Source organism: Trachypithecus francoisi, unplaced genomic scaffold (assembly GCF_009764315.1).
Source record: "Trachypithecus francoisi isolate TF-2019V2 unplaced genomic scaffold, Tfra_2.0 Lachesis_group8, whole genome shotgun sequence".
Lineage (NCBI taxonomy): Eukaryota > Metazoa > Chordata > Mammalia > Primates > Cercopithecidae > Trachypithecus > Trachypithecus francoisi.
This window is the reverse complement of record NW_022681473.1, coordinates 84,356,556-84,374,184: the sequence shown is the minus strand read 5'-3', so window position 1 is coordinate 84,374,184 and position 17,629 is coordinate 84,356,556. Positions and strand designations below refer to the sequence as shown.

The following is a 17,629-nucleotide window of genomic DNA, read 5'->3' as shown; positions in this document are numbered from 1 at the left end:
GGAGAGGTTTCACAGTGGAAGTGAAAACAGGTGAGCATGATAGCAAGGTTTCCTGGAGAACTAGGTGGGGAATGAAAAACAGCATGGCTCGTAATACCCCTATAAAGATACAGCTGCATGGACTTCCATGGCAGAAAAAGTATTACCCAAGAGGTGAGCACATACCTAAACTCTTTTCCTTCGCTTCTTTGATGCCATCAGAACTGCTTTGAAGAGTTTCCTTGAAAAACGAAGCTCCCCAGATTGCATTCCTGGGGACTGTCAAACCGTAAACCTTTAATAAGCCCTCCAGCACCGCTGATATCTGGGGGGACTTGGAGAATCCTTAAAGTCTCTAATTTTTGGTTTGTCTTTTTCCTGGGACCGCCGGGACGCAGCCATCCACTTCGATATTGAAACTGTGCCAAAGCTAAGGCTTAAGTGGAAACAAAAGGAATATATCCTTGTTACTGACCCGGCTTTGCCAGCATGCTCCCTCATCATCCCAAATGCCCCTGTGGGCATTCCTCCCACCCGCCGGTCTGCTTCCTTTACAAGAGGCTAAGCCGACACCACGCGAGCGTGTACGCGCTGGGGAAGGAGCCCCCGAAGCGAAGCCCTGTCGGAGGAGTTACGGGCGGGAGTGGGAACGGCTGGGTGTGGGGGCAGCAACGGCGCCACCGGCAGGGTGGGGGGAGCCAGGCTTGTCAGAGCTGGAGCGCGTCACCGTCGCCGCGAGAGACGCCGCGCTGCCCAATAGGCAGAGGCGCTCCCTAGCAGCCTGGTGGGAGCAGAGATATAAAAGTGCTCCAACAAACCCGGAGCTGGGGTGCCGACCGCGAGCTGGTGGCGGGCTGCGCGGTGCTCCGCGGGTCGGTACCTGGTACCTTTGCAAGCTCTGCGCCCCGCACCCCGGCTGCGCGCCCCGAGCCCGGCGAGAGTGGACGCCCGACCCGCAGGCTCCCAAGGCAGGAGTGGCTCCTGCAAAATGGTCCCTCACCTCTTGCTGCTCTGTCTCCTCCCCTTGGTGCGAGCCACCGAGCCCCACGAGGGCCGGGCCGACGAGCAGAGCCTGGAGGCGGCCCTGGTCGTGCCCAATGCCTCGCACTTCTTCTCCTGGAACAACTACACCTTCTCCGACTGGCAGAACTTTGTGGGCAGGAGGCGCTACGGCGCCGAGTCCCAGAACCCCACGGTGAAAGCCCTGCTCATCGTGGCTTACTCCTTCATCATTGTCTTCTCACTCTTTGGCAACGTCCTGGTCTGTCATGTCATCTTTAAGAACCAGCGAATGCACTCGGCCACCAGCCTCTTCATCGTCAACCTGGCAGTTGCCGACATAATGATCACGCTGCTCAACACCCCCTTCACTTTGGTAAGGGGCCCGCTGCCTGCCGCCCCACCTTCTCTCTTCATCTCCCTCTCCTATCTCAATTCTCCGGCCTCCCTCTGCCGTTCTATGTCTCTCTGTGGGTCCCCACTTCTCTCTCCACGTCTCTCTTCCTCCTCATTTCTCCTCTGCCTCTGTCTTCCTGTCCTAGTCTCTTTTCTCTCTCCTCTGTCATCTCGGTTCTTGACTCTCTCTTCTGTTTTTCTTAGTCTTTCTTTCAGTCTCTGTCCCTCTTTCTGAAGTCTTCCTGTCTCTCTTCTCTGTCTCTGTCTGTGTGTCCTCATCTTTTTTTCTCTCTCTCTTTCTGTCTCCCTATTCGTCTGTCTCTGTCTCCTCACCTCTTATCTCTTTTTCTTCTTGTCAGTCTCTCTGTGATTTTATTTTTCTATTCTCTCTCCTCTCCTCTCCCCTCCTCTCCTCTCTTCCTCTCTCTCCCCTGCCACACTCTGATTCCTCCCCACTTCTTTCTATCTCATCACTTTATAAGCCAGAGCTTCTGCAGAGGTGGCATTGGGTCAATAGTTTGAGTGTCTGCAGCCAGCTGGAAATGAACGACCATTTCCTGTTTAATCTCACTGGGTCTGGGCTTGCTTGATAATTGAGAAGTAAATCAATGCCCCTGAAATGTCAGCAGTGATGATCAGGTCCCCCTCCCTCTGAAGTGCAGCCTATTCAGTGCCCACCCGTACCCATGGGATGCTGCTTTGTGCTACAACTGAAATATCAAACAATTGCTAATTTTTAATGGAACATTAAGTGCATTTTCCCAGACCACTTATTTAAAGTGCATTTCCCTTCTGTGGGTTGATCATGAGGCTGTGTTTGAGGTCTGTGTTTAGGAAGAAATGAGGGGAGTGGGCTTGGGCCGCAGAGATCGGGCAGGCTGGGGGCATTTGCACATTGCAGCTGATGGGATTCCTCCCCCAAGCCCTGGCTACTTAGCACTGGTGGTGTCTCGCTGTGACCAGGGAGTGTGGCTCTCATGGATGCTTTGGGACTGTAAGGGCGATGACTGAGCAACCATAGTGACAGTTATACTGCATGTTTCTCTAGTGTGTTATATTTTTTCATTTTATGGAATAACTGTTATTTGAGTGATTACTAAAGCAATATCTATTAATCTCTCTCTGTCTGTCTTCCCGCTGTCTCTCGTACACACACAACCAGATATCACAGACAAGCAAAAAAACACAGGAGGAACCCCCAGAAGTCCATCACCTGTGTGAACATCCTTCCAAATCTTATATTGAAAAAGTGCCCTCACATTCTCTTTTTCATCCTCACTTATTAGAATATTACTCACATTTTGCAGATGAGAAAACTAGGGCACAGGGAGGTTCAATCCCTTGTCCAAAGCCACCTGGCCAGTAGTTGGCAGATCCAGGATGAGAATTCCATCCCCTAACTCAAATCCAGAGGTCAGTCCACTAAGCCAGCCAGCTGGGAGTGAAGAACACTCTTGGACCATGTTTGGCTTCTGCTACTCCAAACCCTGTTCTGATCTCCTGTCAGCCTACATCTAACGTATTGATGGCTGCTCAATATCCCCCGGGCATTACCCAAGGATAAGCCGGCTTTCAAATACTCCCCTCCTCCTTGGGTGTCTCAAAGCACAAGACAACAGCATCCCTGCCACCCCTTGCCCCTTCCTTGGTTTCTGACCTGAGAACCTACAATGGTGTGGTTGGGCTGGGCCACCCAGGTTGGGCACTGGGAAGCCACAGAACATGGCCTTTTTTGCTGCTGCCCAGAGCCATGATGCGGGGCTGGATCTGCAGCAGACACAAGAACGGGTAGGGAGGCCACAGACTCAAGGACAGGCTACACCTGACAGCTGGCAATACCTGCCCCAGAGGATCTCCTGCAAGAGATCTACAGGATGTCAAGGTCCTCAGAACCCAGCACCCCCTCCAGTATGAGCCAAAGCAGCTTAGCCTTGAACCTGACCCATCAAACTGCCCCAATCCAAACTTGGATTACAGCTTATAAGGTGCTGGTAGGTAGGAAAGGGAGAAGGTTATGGGGAGGGGCTTCCAACCCCTCGGCCTACTCAGCTCAGGCTCCCCCACTGGGAAAGGCATCCCTGCCTTTGGCTGATTGGCAACAATATCCTTCTTCCCTGGTCTCCCTTCCTATCCACTTCATCTACTGCAGTCAGCATGAAGCCCAGCTCTGATAATGGAGAGAAAAGCAGACAATTACTTACAGTTCCCCTGGTAGATAGAGATAGATGCACACAGGATGTAGTGGAGCCTGGAGGAGGGAGTCTTTCATTCTGACCCATCAGAGTCCCATGAGAGGGTCAAAGGAGACTGCAAAGAATGTGACATTTCAACAGGACCTGGCTGAATAGGAATTTTCCAGGTCAAGATGAACACTTAGTGCAGACAGAGGGACCAGGGAGAACAAAGGCATTGAAGCATCAAAGTTCATGGTGTGTTGTGGGAACACTGAGTGGCTCAATGAAGCTGGAGCAGCAGGAAGCACAGTGGAGGAGTGGGCAGGGGAGGCAGAAGCGGAGGTGGCCAGAAAGAAAGGTGGGACCAAGTTGTGAAGGGGCCTGGGTACTCTGTCCTGAGAGCCAGGATGATTCCAAGCAGAAGGGAGACAATAATATGATTGTGGTTAGCAGAAATGCTGTCAGGAGTATGAAGGCTGAATTCTAAGGTGACAAACCTGGAGAACTGGGAAAGCTGTTCACAGGCTATAATAGTCCAAGGGAGAGATAATGGGGTACCCCACAAGGCCCATGGACTTGGGACTGAAGAAGAGGGAACAGTTTTGAAAACCAGTGAGAGGTAGAACTGGTTGGATTTGGTAGTTCCATTGTGGGGGTGGGAAGTAGGAATAGCTGAAGATTTCTAGCTCTATAATGTTACTGAACTGCTCAAAAGCCTCAATGGCTCCTCCCTGCCCTCCTCAAAGAAAGTAACATCCCTGGTCTGTTGTCCTAGTTTCAAGATCTGGCCAGACTTGTCATGACTCTCATTCACACACTCCAGACAAACCAATCCACTCCTTATTCCCCAAACAGGTCCTGGGATTTCTGATCCAGTGCCAATGCCTTTTGTCCTCATCTCCATGTGCACGAATCCTTCCTCAGTTCAAATGTCTCATATATTGTAATAATGGCAGTTGATAGCATTAATGTACTAGGCACTGTTGTACCTACTTTACATGTGTTATCAATCTTGATTGATGTAACAACCATGTGAAAAGGGTTAGTCCATTTTACAGATGAGGAAAGTGGGGCTCAGAGGGCCCAATGCCTTGCCCAAGGTCACAGTGATCAGTGGCAAACACTCTGCTGTAAGTCACTACATTATACTCCTTCTCTTGGGCTAACTTGCCCTATTTCTATGCCTCTGTGCCTCTGCCCACTCCCATCCCTGTCTGGTGGCCCCATTGCCCTTTGTCTGGGTCTCTACAAAGCATTGATTACTTTCTGTCTTGCACTTGAGTTGACCCTCCTCTGCCCTGGCTGCAAACTCCTTAATCAGAATCAATGCTCAATCTCTCTCAGGCATGGGATGTTACTCACAGGAGTTGCTCAAGTACTAATTGAATGAGTAAATAGTGCTGGGTGATGTGGGATAAGGACCAGGCCTGCTTCTAGGGCCCTACACGGTTTTGAGAGCTTGTCTTCTCTCCCCACACCTGTCAACACCTCTCCAGGTCCCTGGGTCTCCACCCCAGATGATGACCTGAAAGGCCAGTTTAACCAAGATTTGCCAGCACAGCCTACATGCTGTGTTGTGACAATTCAGATGTGTCTCCCCTACTAGATTGAACTTGTGTGGACCAAGAGTGAATTTTGTTATTGCACATAAAAATAGCTACTATTTACTTCTAATAATAGCTGAACAATCTGCCAGACATTGTGTTTTGCCCTTTACAGACATTTTAAAAATTGAACCTTATACTAAGCCTATAAGGAAGAGATTTTTGATGGCTTTTTTTTGCAAATGAGGAAACAGATTCCGAGAGGTTACCTATCTTGCCCAAGCCCTCACAGTAAGAAACTGTTAGAGGTGGGAAGTCCAACTCCAAAGCCCACATCCTTCCTGGCATCTAACGGAGCCTGGCCCAGAAGTATGATCAGGGTTTGCTGAATTGAATGAATGAAAATGAGTTGTGCTGGAGAAAATCATGTTTACTCCACAATTCAGTATCATAGACAGAAAGAAGGGAGGAGCTGGAGGAATCCTCCTAAGGGCATGCTCCTCAGAGACCTCTAGGGATGGGTGTCAAAGTCAAGGCCTGTCTGTCTCCTAACATCTTTGGGCACATCTCCAGGTTCGCTTTGTGAACAGCACATGGATATTTGGGAAGGGCATGTGCCATGTCAGCCGCTTTGCCCAGTACTGCTCCCTGCACGTCTCAGCACTGACGCTGACAGCCATTGCGGTGGACCGCCACCAGGTAAGGGCACCTACCCCTAATGCTCTGCTCTTCCCTGTCTTGCTTCCCTTTCCTAGAAGTTGCAGGGGCTCTGAAGACAGCGTTTTAGCCCAGTTTTCAATGAGTGTGTTTCTCTTCTTATTGATCAACATGAACACATACATTAGTGATATTAAACCCTTTGTCCTAATTATCACAGAAAGTTATTCTTAGTTTGTTGATCCAATGAATACTCATTGCTGGCATTTTCTTTTTTCTTTTTCTTTTTCTTTTCTTTTTTTTTTTTTTTTTTTGAGACAGAGTCTCACTCTTGTCGCTCAGGCTGGAGTGCAGTGGTGCCATCTTGACTCAACCTCTGCCTCCTGGGTCCAAGGAATTCTCCTGCCTCAGCCTCCTGAGTAGCTGGGGATTAGAGGCGCCTGCCACCATGCCCGGCTAATTTTTGTACTTTTAGTAGAGATGGGGTTTTGCCATATTGGCCAGGCTGGTCTTGAATTCCTGACCTCAGGTAATACACCCACCTCGGCCTCCCAAAGTGCTGGGATTACAGGCGTGAGCCATCATGCCCGGCCATTGCTGGCATTTTCTGTCTCAGAAATTAGTGAGCTTGTTTTGAGGATAGAAAAGCAAATCCAGAAAATCACAGATTAAAGGAGAGGAATAATTGCAGGTCAGAGACGAGGCTTCAGAGTGAGAGATGAATATTTACCAATTCAGGCTATTCAGGCAGAAAACAAGCCAGGATGTCTAGGTGGCAGAAGCAGGCATTGCAGTGGAGCATGGCAGCCCTGGGTCAGGAAGGTATTCTAACAGTTCTGCCCCCATGGGAAGCTCATAGGTGTATATGGTGAAAGGAACTGACCAGGACATCTAAGTAGGACAGCTTCATGCCAAGCGCCTTTTCCATGCTTACTCAATGAACTCATGTTGTATGCTTAGACCTATGCTGAATTATAGAATGGAGGCTCAGTAAAGTGCTTATGTAGCTTTTCCAAGATCATGTGCCTATGAATGGTGAAGCTAGGATTAGGACTGAGGTCTGTCTGGCTCCAAGCCCATGTTCCAGTCACTAGACCATGCTGTTCTGAGAAGACTCAAAGGGATCTACAAGGCCAATATTATGAGGGCCACCAGACACAGAAAGATGAGATTTATTCTGAGTAACACCATGAGATGCAACAAGGACCACGGGATAGGAGGCTTCAAAGATGCAGTTTCAAAGATACAGTCAGTCCAATGTGGGAAGAATTCTCTTGTAGAAGTGTCTAAACGTAGACAAACCTGCCTGGGAGGTAATGAGTTTCATGTCATCAGCCATATTTAAGCAAAGTGAGGATGACAACTTGATGGGGAGGTATTTGAGGAGATTCCTGCATCTGATAAGGAATGGAACTAGTCAAATTTTGAGATCTCTTTATCTCTGAAATGCCATAATTTTGTAACAATCAACTCTTAATGTATGTTGCAGATGCTTTAGTGTAAAGTGTGAAAAGCTTGCATATAAATATTTCCTGCCTTTTCTTAACTGTCTCCCTTAATTTAACTAGAAGGACTTCTGACTGCTTTTACCTGGCCTATGCTTTACTCCAGATGAACGCAACTGAGCATTGACCATGGGCTAAGAGTGGGTCTGGGGAATAGTGGCAAAGCCTTGCTCATGTTGACCATGTTACTGCAACATATACCCCAACAAGGGGCTCTGTCCCAAGGTCAACGGAGTCTTTGAGAAGTGCTTGGAGACTCTGCCCCAGGCTGCCACTCCCTTCAGCAATCTGAACACAAGAGTGTGAAGGGCAGAGATGGCTGAATCCAGAACGGAGATGTGCTGTCAGCTTCTGAAGCCTCATTGCTTCCTCCCATAAAACCTTGAAAACATTGGAAGGAATAAAAAAAAGTTCAGGACACAGCCCAGAATGTCCAGTGTGTTCTGGGATGACATCTAGAGGTGGTGGCACCTCTTCCTGACCTCTTCCCCCTAACCCTGGACTAACCTATCCCAAATGCCTTTTTCAAAAAATAACATTCTCATCTGAAAATGAGGATGGTTTTACATCCTTAAGTCTTTATTTAAACGTTTTAGGAGAATTGATTGATATACAGTAGCAACTCCAAGATGCATTTCAGCCTGAAGCCTGCAACACTGAGTTTATTATGGGTGTGTGAGAGCTGGGCCCTGGTGCAATTTTAGTAATGGCTTTCATAAACATGTTGGGAGTTCCCACATAAGTAGTGCCCATGTAGCTTCCCAGGATGAGTGATGAGAACGGTCTCTTCCTGTCTGTCAGACCCTCTCAGAATCCACCATAACCTAAGGGGTCTAGAATCATGGGAAGATGAGCTCAGGTCCTGAGGAGATAGGAGCTGACCATGGGCTTGCTTCTCTCCCAGCCTCGCTGTGATGCCATGTGAGCAGCCTTCCTCCTGAACTCCTCCCCAGTCCTCTCACTGGACCCTGGTTCAGCCTGAGTATGATCAGCAAGAGGCAGATGACCTGCCCCGGTCTCTGAATCCAGATGACCCTTTCTTTCCTCCTCTGGAGGTGGGCTGTTGGGTGGGACATGGCTGGGCCTACCTCTCCCCCAGCAGCTACCTGGTGTAGCTCAGGGGCTCAATAATGAACATAAGGGGTGCTTGGCTTTATCAGTAGGGCCTGCATTATGTGACAAGTGAGCTGTGCCTCCAGATTTCTTTTTATTTATTTATGTATTTTCATTTTTTAAAAATATATAGAGGCAGGGTCTCACTATGTTGCCCAGTCTTGTCTAGAACTCCTGGACTCCAGTGATTCTTCTGCGTCAGCCTCCCAAAGTGCTGGGATTACAGGCGTGAGCTCCTGCACCTGGCCCAGATTTCTGATTTGTTTCAAAACGTCTTCAGTTAATGATGCGGTTTGCTTGTTTTCCAGGTCATTATGCACCCCTTGAAACCCCGGATCTCAATCACAAAGGGTGTCATCTGCATCGCTGTCATCTGGACCATGGCTACATTCTTTTCACTCCCCCATGCTATCTGCCAGAAATTATTTACCTTCAAATACAGGTGAGATGAATTCGCAGGGATCTGCCTGGTGATTCGCGTCTTCTCCCGAGTCAGGCTCGACCAAGGCCCCCAGGAGCTCACAACTCTCTGAGTAACTAGTACCTGCCTCACTGGGTCTTTCTCTGGCTCGCTCCCGTCTTGTTACCTCCTGGTCCATGCCTGTCCTCTACGTTTTGTCTGCCTTCTCTCTTCTTTAGCTTCTCACTTATTCTCTTTCCGGGTTCTCTGCAAGGACAAAGCAATAATTATCAGCATCTGTCACCAGGGTGCTGTACTCACAGCCTGAGATCCCAATCACTAAGGCCTTGTTGGAAAGGAGCAAGGTGTAAACCGCTCACACTGTCTACAAACAAAACCTGCATGCAATTCTGAGCCTGAGGCAGGCTTCTCTATCTCCCCCACCTCCTGTACATGTTTATCTTATGCTCTACTGAATAAGAACGTCTTTCTTTCAACACACAGTTTTTTTAAAACTTCAACTGATTCATTAGGTGATCTCCCTGCTGCAGTGTCAATTTGGGAAGAACTGGCCCTGTTTCTTTGTTATCTCGGTGATCCCCACACTTAGCTTACTGTCTCCACATAACAAGCTCTTTGTATGTATTTACTGAATGAATGAATGATCTTAGAGTGACTTTTTTTTTTTTTTTTGAGACAAAGTCTCATTCTGTTGCCCAGACTGGAGTGTAATAGCGGGATCTCAGATCACTGTAACCTCCGCTACCTGGGTTCAAGCAATTCTCCTGCCTCAGCTTCCCAAGTAGCTGGAATTACAGGCACACACCACCATGCCTGGCTAATTTTTTGTATTTTTAGTAGAGACGGGGTTTCACCATGTTGGCCAGGCTGGTCTCGAACTTCGGACCTCAGGTTATCCGCCTACCTTGGGATCCCCAAGTGCTAAGATTACAGGCATGAGCCACTGCGCCCAGCCTCTTAGAGTGATTTTTATCATTTGTTGTTGTTGTTGTTGTTGGTCACTGGTTTGTCTTTTTGTTTAAATTTTTTTATTATACTTTAAATTATGGGATGCACGTACAGAACATGCAGTTTTGTTACATAAGTATACACGTGCCCTGGTGGTTTGCTGCACCAATCAACCCGTCACCTACATTAGGTATTTCTCCTAATGTTGTCCCTCCCCTAGTTCCCACCCCCTGACAGGCCCCAGTGTATGATGTTCCTCTCTCTATGCCCATGTGTTCTCATTGTTCAGTTCTCACTTATGAGCGAGAATATGTGGTATTTGATTTTCTGTTCTTGTCATAGTTTGCTGAAAATGATAGTTTCCAGCTTCATCCATGTCCCTGCAAAGGACATGAACTCATCCTTTGTTATGGCTGCATAGTATTCCATGGTGTATGTGTGCCGCGTTTTCTTTATCCAGTCTATCATTGACGGACATTTGGGTTGGTCCAAGTCTTTGCTATTGTGAATAGTGCTGCAGTAAACATATGTGTGCATGTGTCTTTATAGTAGAATGATTTATAATCCTTTGGGTACATACCCAATAATGGGATCGCTGGGTCAAATGGTATTTCTAGTTCTAGATCCTTGAGGAATCACCACACTGTCTTCCACAATGGTTGAACTAATTTACACTCCCACCAACAATGTAAAAGCATTCCTATTTCTCCACATCCTCTTCAGCATCAATTGTTTCCTGACTTTTTAATGATTGCCATTCTAACTGGCATGAGATGGTATCTCATTGCAATTTTGATTTGCATTTATCTGATGACCAGTGATGACGAGCATTTTTTCAAATGTCTCTTGGCTGCGTAAATATCTTCTTTTGAGAAGTGTCTGTTCATATCCTTTGCCCACTTTTTGATGGGTTTTTTTTTTCTTATAAATTTGTTTAAGTTCTTTGTAGATCCTGGATATTAGCCCTTTGTCAGATAGATAGATAGATTGCAAAAATTTTCTCCCATTCTGTAGGTTGCCTGTTCACTCTGATGATAGTTTTTTTTGCTATGCAGAAGCTTTTTAGTTTAATTAGATCCCATTTATCCATTTTGGCTTTTGTTGCTGTTGCTTTTGGTGTTTTAGACACGAAGTCTTTGCCCATGCGTACATCCTGAATGGTATTGCCCATGTTTTCTTCTAGGATTTTTATGATCCTAGGTCTTACTTTAAGGCTTTGATCCGTCTTGAGTTGATTTTTGTATAAGGTGTAAAAAAGGGGTCCAGTTTCAGTTTTCTGCATATGGCTAGCCAGTGTTTCCAACAACAGTTATTAAATAAAGAATCTTTCCCCCTTGCGTGTTTGTGTCAGGTTTGTCAAAGATCAGATGGTTGTAGATGTGTGGTGTTATTTCTGAGGCCTGTGTTCTATTCTATTGGTCTATATATCTGTTTTGGTACCAGGACCATGCTCTTTTGGTTACTGTAGCCTTGTAGTATAGTTTGAAGTCAGGTAGCATGATGCCTCCAGCTTTGTTCTTCCTGCCCAAGATTGTCTTGGCTATGTGGACTCTGTTTTGGTTCCATATGAAGTTTAAAGTAGTTTTTTCCAATTCTGTGAAGAAACTTAGTGGTAGCTTGATGGGGATACCATTGAATCTATAAATTACTTTGGGCAGTATGGCCATTTTCATGATATTGTTTCTTCCTATCCCTGAGCATGGAATGTCTTTCCATTTGTTTGTGTCCTCTTTTATTTTGTTGAGCAGTGGTTTGTATTTCTCCTTGAAGAGGTCCTTCACATCTCTTGTAAGTTGTATTCCTAGGTATTTTACTCTCTTAGTAGCAATTGTGAATGGGAATTCACTTATGATTTGGCTCTCTGTTTATCTGTTATTGGTATATAGGAATGCTGGTGATTTTTGCACATTGATTTTGTATCCTGAGACTTTGCTGAAGTTGCTTATCAGCTTAAGGAGATTTTGGGCTGAGACGATGGGGTTTTCTAAATATACAATCTGCAAACAGACACAGTTTGACTTCCTCTCTTCTTATTTGAATATCCTTTCTTTCTTTCTCCTGCCTGATTGCCCTGGCCAGAACTTCCAATACTATGTTGAATAGGAGTGGTGAGAGAGGGCATCCTTGTCTTATGCTGGTTTTCAAAGGGAATGCTTCCAGTTTTTGTCCATTCAGTATGATATTGGCTGTGGGTTTGTCATATATAGTTCTTATTACTTTGAGATACATTCCATTGATACCTAGTTTATTGAGAGTTTTTAGCATGAAAGGGTGCTGAATTTTGTCGAAGGCCTTTTCTGCATCTATTGAGATAATCATGGTTTTTGTCATTGGTTCTGTTTATGTGATGTATTATGTTTATTGATTTGCATATGTTGAACCAGCCTCGTATCCCAGGGATGAAGCCGACTTGATCGTGGTGGATGAGGTTTTTGATGTTCTGCTGGATTCAGTTTGCCAGTATTTTATTGAGGATTTTCGTATTGATGTTTATCAGGGATATTGCCCTGAAATTTTCTTTTTCTGTGGTGTCTCTGCCAGGTTTTGGTATCAGCATGATGCTGGCCTAATAAAATGAGTTAAGGAGGATTCCTTCATTTTCTATTGTTTGGAATAGTTTCAGAAGGAATGGTACCAGCTCCTCTTTGTACCTCTAGTAGAATTTGACTGTAAATCCGTCTGGTCCTGGACTTTTTTTGGTTGGTAGGCTATTACTTACTGCCTCACTTTCAGAACTCATTAGTGGTTTATTATGGCTTTTGACTTCTTCCTGGTTTAGTCTTGTGAGGGTGTATGTGTCCAGGAATTATCCATTTCTTCTAGATTTTCTAGTTTATTTGTGTAGAGGTGTTTATAGTATTCTGTGATGGGAGTTTGTATATCTGTGGGATCAGTGGTGATATCACCTATATCATTCTTTCTTGCATCTATTTGATTCTCCTCTCTTTTCTTCTTTATTAGTCTGGCTAGTGGTCTATCTATGTTGTTGATCTTTTCAAAAAACCAGCTCCTGGATTCATTGATTCTTTTTAAGGGTTTTTCGTGTCTCTATCTCTGTCAGTTCCGCTCTGATCTTAGTTATTTCTTGCCTTCTGCTAGCTTTTGAATTTTTTTTGCTGTTGCTTCTCGAGTTCTTTTAATTTTGATGTTAATGTGTCAATTTTAGATCTTTCCTGCTTTCTCTTATGGGGATTTATTTAGTGCTATAAATTTCCCTCTACATACTGCTTTCAATGTGTCCCAGAGATTCTGGTATGTTGTGTCTTCATTGTCATCGGTTTCAAAGAGCATCTTTATTTCTACCTTCATTTCATTATTTACTCAGTAGTCATTTCATATGTGGTTGTTCAGTTCCATGTAGTTGTGTGGTTTTGAGTGAGTTTCTTAATCCTGAGTTCTAGTTTGATTGCACTGCGTGCGGTCTGAGAGTTTGTTATTATTTCCATTCTTTTGCTTTTGCTGAGGAGTGTTTTAGTTCCAATTATGTGGTCAATTTTGGAATAAGTGTGATATGCTGCTGAGAAGAATGTATATTCTGTTGATTTGGGGTAGAGAGTTCTGTAGATGTCTATTAGGTCCATTTGGTCCAGAGCTGAGTTAAAGTCCTGAATATACTTGTTAATTTTCTGTCTCATTGATCTGTCTAATATTGGCAGTGGGGTGTTAAAGTCTCCCATTATTATTGTGTGGGAGTCTGAGTCTCTTTGTAGATCTCTAAGAACTTACTTTATGAATCTGGGTGCTCCTGTATTGGGTGTGTATATATTTAGGATAGTTAGCTTTTCTTGCTGCATTGATCCCTTTACCATCATGTAATGCCCTTCTTTGTCTCTTTTGATATTTGTTGTCTTAAAGTCTCTTTTATCAGAGATTAGGATTGTAACTCCTGCTTTTTATTTATTTATTTATTTATTTACTGAGATGGAGTTTCGCTCTTGTTGCCCAGGCTGGAGTGCAATGGCACAATCTTGGCTCAGCACAACCTCTGGCCCCCAGGTTCAAGTGATTCTCCTGCCTCAGCCTCCCGAGTAGCTGGGATTATAGGCATGCACCACCATGCCTGACTAATTTTGTATTTTTAGTAGAGACAGGGTTTCTCCATGTTGGTCAGACTGGTCTCAAACTCCTGAACCTCAGGTGATCCGCCCGTCTCGGCCTCACAAAGTGCTGGGATTACAGGCATGAGCCACCCTGCTGGGCTTCATTTGTTGTGTTAGATGAGCTTCCTTAGAGACAGGTTTTGCCTTAATGGCAGGTACACCTGCAAGTGGCTAATTGAGACAGTGCTCCCAAGAGCAATGGGAAAGAGAGTGGCAGAGGCTGGACAGGGACCAGGGAGAGACTAAGGAAGGGTGTGATTTCAGGGGAAGCTGTCCCTGCCCCACAGGAGGCTCTGGGGCTGACTGAAAATGCAGAGTTGGCCTCAACTTGAGGCCAGGTAACTGGGCTTTCCTATTTCTCCATCTCTCAGTCTTTTGTTACAGGTGTTTCCTAGAAAAACTGGAAACTCCCAGCCAATTATGGCTGTACTGAATCGTGGGAAGGGCCTTGGATGGCCTTAGGGGAGTCCTAGGCACCTAGAAGATCACAGGTGCCAGCTGTTTCTTGCTGGGGGGTTGGTTCTCCAGACTGGCAAAGGGGCTCTGCAGGGATCCAGGGAGTGTCTGTCACAGGAGCCATGTTCCACCCCAGCTGCAGCACGCACACACACGCGCACACACACACACACCCTCACTCACTCCTGTGACAAAAGCAAGGTCAAAAGAAATAAGCCCAGAAGGTGGATTTCAACTAATTTATAAAGGCCCCCTCCAGGAATTCTAGGACATTGAAATGAATCACATGCCCAGGCCCCCAACATCCAGGCTGCCCTTCTACCTTTCCACATAGAGGACTTATTTTTATTTCCCCCTAACAAAAGCAAAGGAAGTTTCCTCTCTCTTTTGTTAGTGATGACCACCAGCACATAGAACTAGAGCACCAAGCCACATGGATATTCCTAAAAAGGCTGAAGAGGACTGGGGTACATTCCATATAAAATAAATACTTGTTCTATGAACGGCTGAAGAGATGTTAGTTCAGGCTTTACCACTCATATGCTCAAGATCCATCATTTCTTTTTTTTATGCCTTAGTTTTCCCTTTAAAATGGGGAAGTAGCACAATAGGAAATTCTAGGATTTCCTCAAGGATGAGTTACTTTTCAATCTGGGAACATGAGCATTTCTTTCATTTATTCAAGAAATATTTATTGGGTCTCTACTATGGGCTAGGAATTGTACAAGATTAAGAGAACACAGAGAAATTCAGGTGTATCCTTTACCTCTATGCAATTCCCAGCCTAGTAGGGAAGGCAGAAATGTAATCAGATAATTAGGCTACAGCATCAAAAGTGCTATATTAGATGGATGTACCAGGAGCCCAGTGGAAGGAGAGGCCAGTGCTTCTTGGGATGAAGACTTTCCACATATATTCCAGATATATTTCCATAATATCTCCTTTCTGTTACCTCTGTCCCCCTCCCCACTTCCTGCCCCCAGTGAGGACATTGTGCGCTCCCTCTGCCTGCCAGACTTCCCTGAGCCAGCTGACCTCTTCTGGAAGTACCTGGATTTGGCCACCTTCATCCTGCTCTATATCCTGCCCCTCCTTATCATCTCTGTGGCCTACGTTCGTGTGGCCAAGAAACTGTGGCTGTGTAACATGATTGGCGATGTAACCACGGAGCAGTACCTTGCCCTGCGGCGCAAAAAGAAGAAGACCATCAAAATGTTGATGCTGGTGGTGGTCCTCTTTGCCCTCTGCTGGTTCCCCCTCAACTGCTACGTCCTCCTACTGTCCAGCAAAGTCATCCGCACCAACAATGCCCTCTACTTTGCCTTCCACTGGTTTGCCATGAGCAGCACGTGCTATAACCCCTTCATATACTGCTGGCTGAATGAGAATTTCAGGATTGAGCTAAAGGCATTACTGAGCATGTGTCAAAGACCTCCCAAGCCTCAGGAGGACAGGCCACCCTCCCCAGTTCCTTCCTTCAGAGTGGCCTGGACAGAGAAGAATGACGGCCAGAGGGCTCCCCTCGCCAATAACCTCCTGCCCACCTCCCAACTCCAGTCTGGTAAGACAGATCTGTCATCTGTGGAACCCATTGTGACAATGAGTTAGAGGAGGTTGGGAAGAGGGAGTAGGAGGGGTCTGTCTCCACCTGAGGCAGGGAAAGAGAACCTATTCTCACACATGATCTTCAGAGTGCTGGAAACACACTCCTGCAGAAGCTGTAGGACTCTTGAATTGCTAGAAAACTGTCCAGCCTCCTAGCCCCATGTGATGTGAAAACTAAAAGGCACCACCAACTGGACATGTGTTCATAAATTCCCATCTAAGAAACACTGGGAGGCACAGCAGTCTGGATCTCTGAGGAAGAAGAGCGAGGACAACTTTGGCCCAGATGGGGGCTGAATCATTCAACTGCCTCCATCTGTGGGGCAGCTGCTGCCTTACAGCCCTTCCTACTGCTAAGCATCCCGAAGGAGACCTGCATCATACTTTGGGTGTGGTGACCCAGATGCACAGAGCTCTGCTTGAAACAGGTACACGGGCCAGGGAAATGCCAGCAAGCCAGAGTGGGCGTGGAGATTTTTATGCCTCACTTTCTGGAGTCACTGGGCCATGATGAATCAGAAGTCTTCAGTGGTCTAGCAATATGCAGACAAGAAAGGACCAACTTGGGTTCCTTAAAACAAAGGGCACTTATTATTACCACTTAGAAAACTTCAGAAAAGCATACACACACACACACACACACACAATCACTCTCTTATCCCATCCATTTGTGATAACATCTGTGAACATGCTGTGGCTCTATTTGCAATGTTTTCCTTTGTGTGTGTGACTGTGTGCATGTGTGCATGACCTTTTTTTTTTTTTCATTTATACTTTTTCATTTAGATTGTAACGATGAACAGAAACAGGGGTACCTTTCCCAGGGGTGTCCACCAGAAGAGTTGAAGAAGAGGTGAGAAGAACCCAAGGTGAAGCCTGTCACCATGCAGACAGAACTGACCCCTATCGTAGACAGTGGTGGGAAGGGCCTGGCTTACATGCCCCTCCTTAGAGGCAGCCTCACGAGGAACCAGGGAATCAAACTCAACCAGGAGGCATGATTCCTCCTCTCCTGCTATTGCGCAAAAACAAGAGGTGGTGAAACATTGTTCTGTTTTCACAAAAGATGAGGAGCAGGCTTTCCAATATGCTGGAAGTAATTGTGCTTAGACACCTCATCCTCCGGAGCTGTCTAGAAAGGCATTTTGCTGTGTTGTCTGAATAATGGGAGTTTTTTCACACCATTTCTCAAAAGGAGATTCACTGTCAACATCATTTTAGTGGTTCAGGTGTCACTTTGACTTACAGAAACCTATGCATCCTTCAAAGGTCTAACTTGCCAGAGAAATCTCATTCCAGGGACTGATTGTTTTTATCACCTTCCATCTGGTCCTGAGTGACTCACTGTATCACCCAGAAAAGAGACCTGTCAGGCAGAATCGAGCTTAATTCACCTGCTCTAAACAATTGCTACTGACACACTGTTTTCAGGTTTTCTTCGAGCACCAGATAAACTCTGAAAGCAAAGCATGGATATGAGCTCAGTAGGAAACTAAGGTTTGAGGGAGAGTTTGTCACTTAGACCTCTTGGCTGTTAACTGAAACTGAACCTGGTCACATCATCTGCTTCCCTGTAATGAACTATGAGGGTTCATTATCCTAGTTTCTATTTAGGAAGATGGTTGAAAATTTTCAAGACACAAAATTTTGAAAACTCACTTACTGAATTATGGGCAAAACCGTGACTTTCATTGGGCAGAGAGAGTCTTCTAAGCCCACAGGGATCCCCAAA

At 45.8% G+C, this 17,629-nt stretch overlaps 1 protein-coding gene across 1 annotated transcript; it reads left to right on the top strand.

Moving 5' to 3' along the window:
* Nucleotides 1-758: 758 nt before the first annotated feature.
* On the top strand, nucleotides 759-17,565 carry GPR83 (G protein-coupled receptor 83). The gene is made up of 4 exons (XM_033206279.1): nucleotides 759-1,354; nucleotides 5,666-5,791; nucleotides 8,676-8,809; nucleotides 15,276-17,565. The coding sequence occupies exons 1-4, from the start codon at nucleotides 968-970 to the stop codon at nucleotides 15,898-15,900; spliced, it is 1,272 nt and encodes a 423-aa protein (XP_033062170.1). The 5' UTR covers nucleotides 759-967; the 3' UTR covers nucleotides 15,901-17,565.
* Nucleotides 17,566-17,629: the final 64 nt, after the last annotated feature.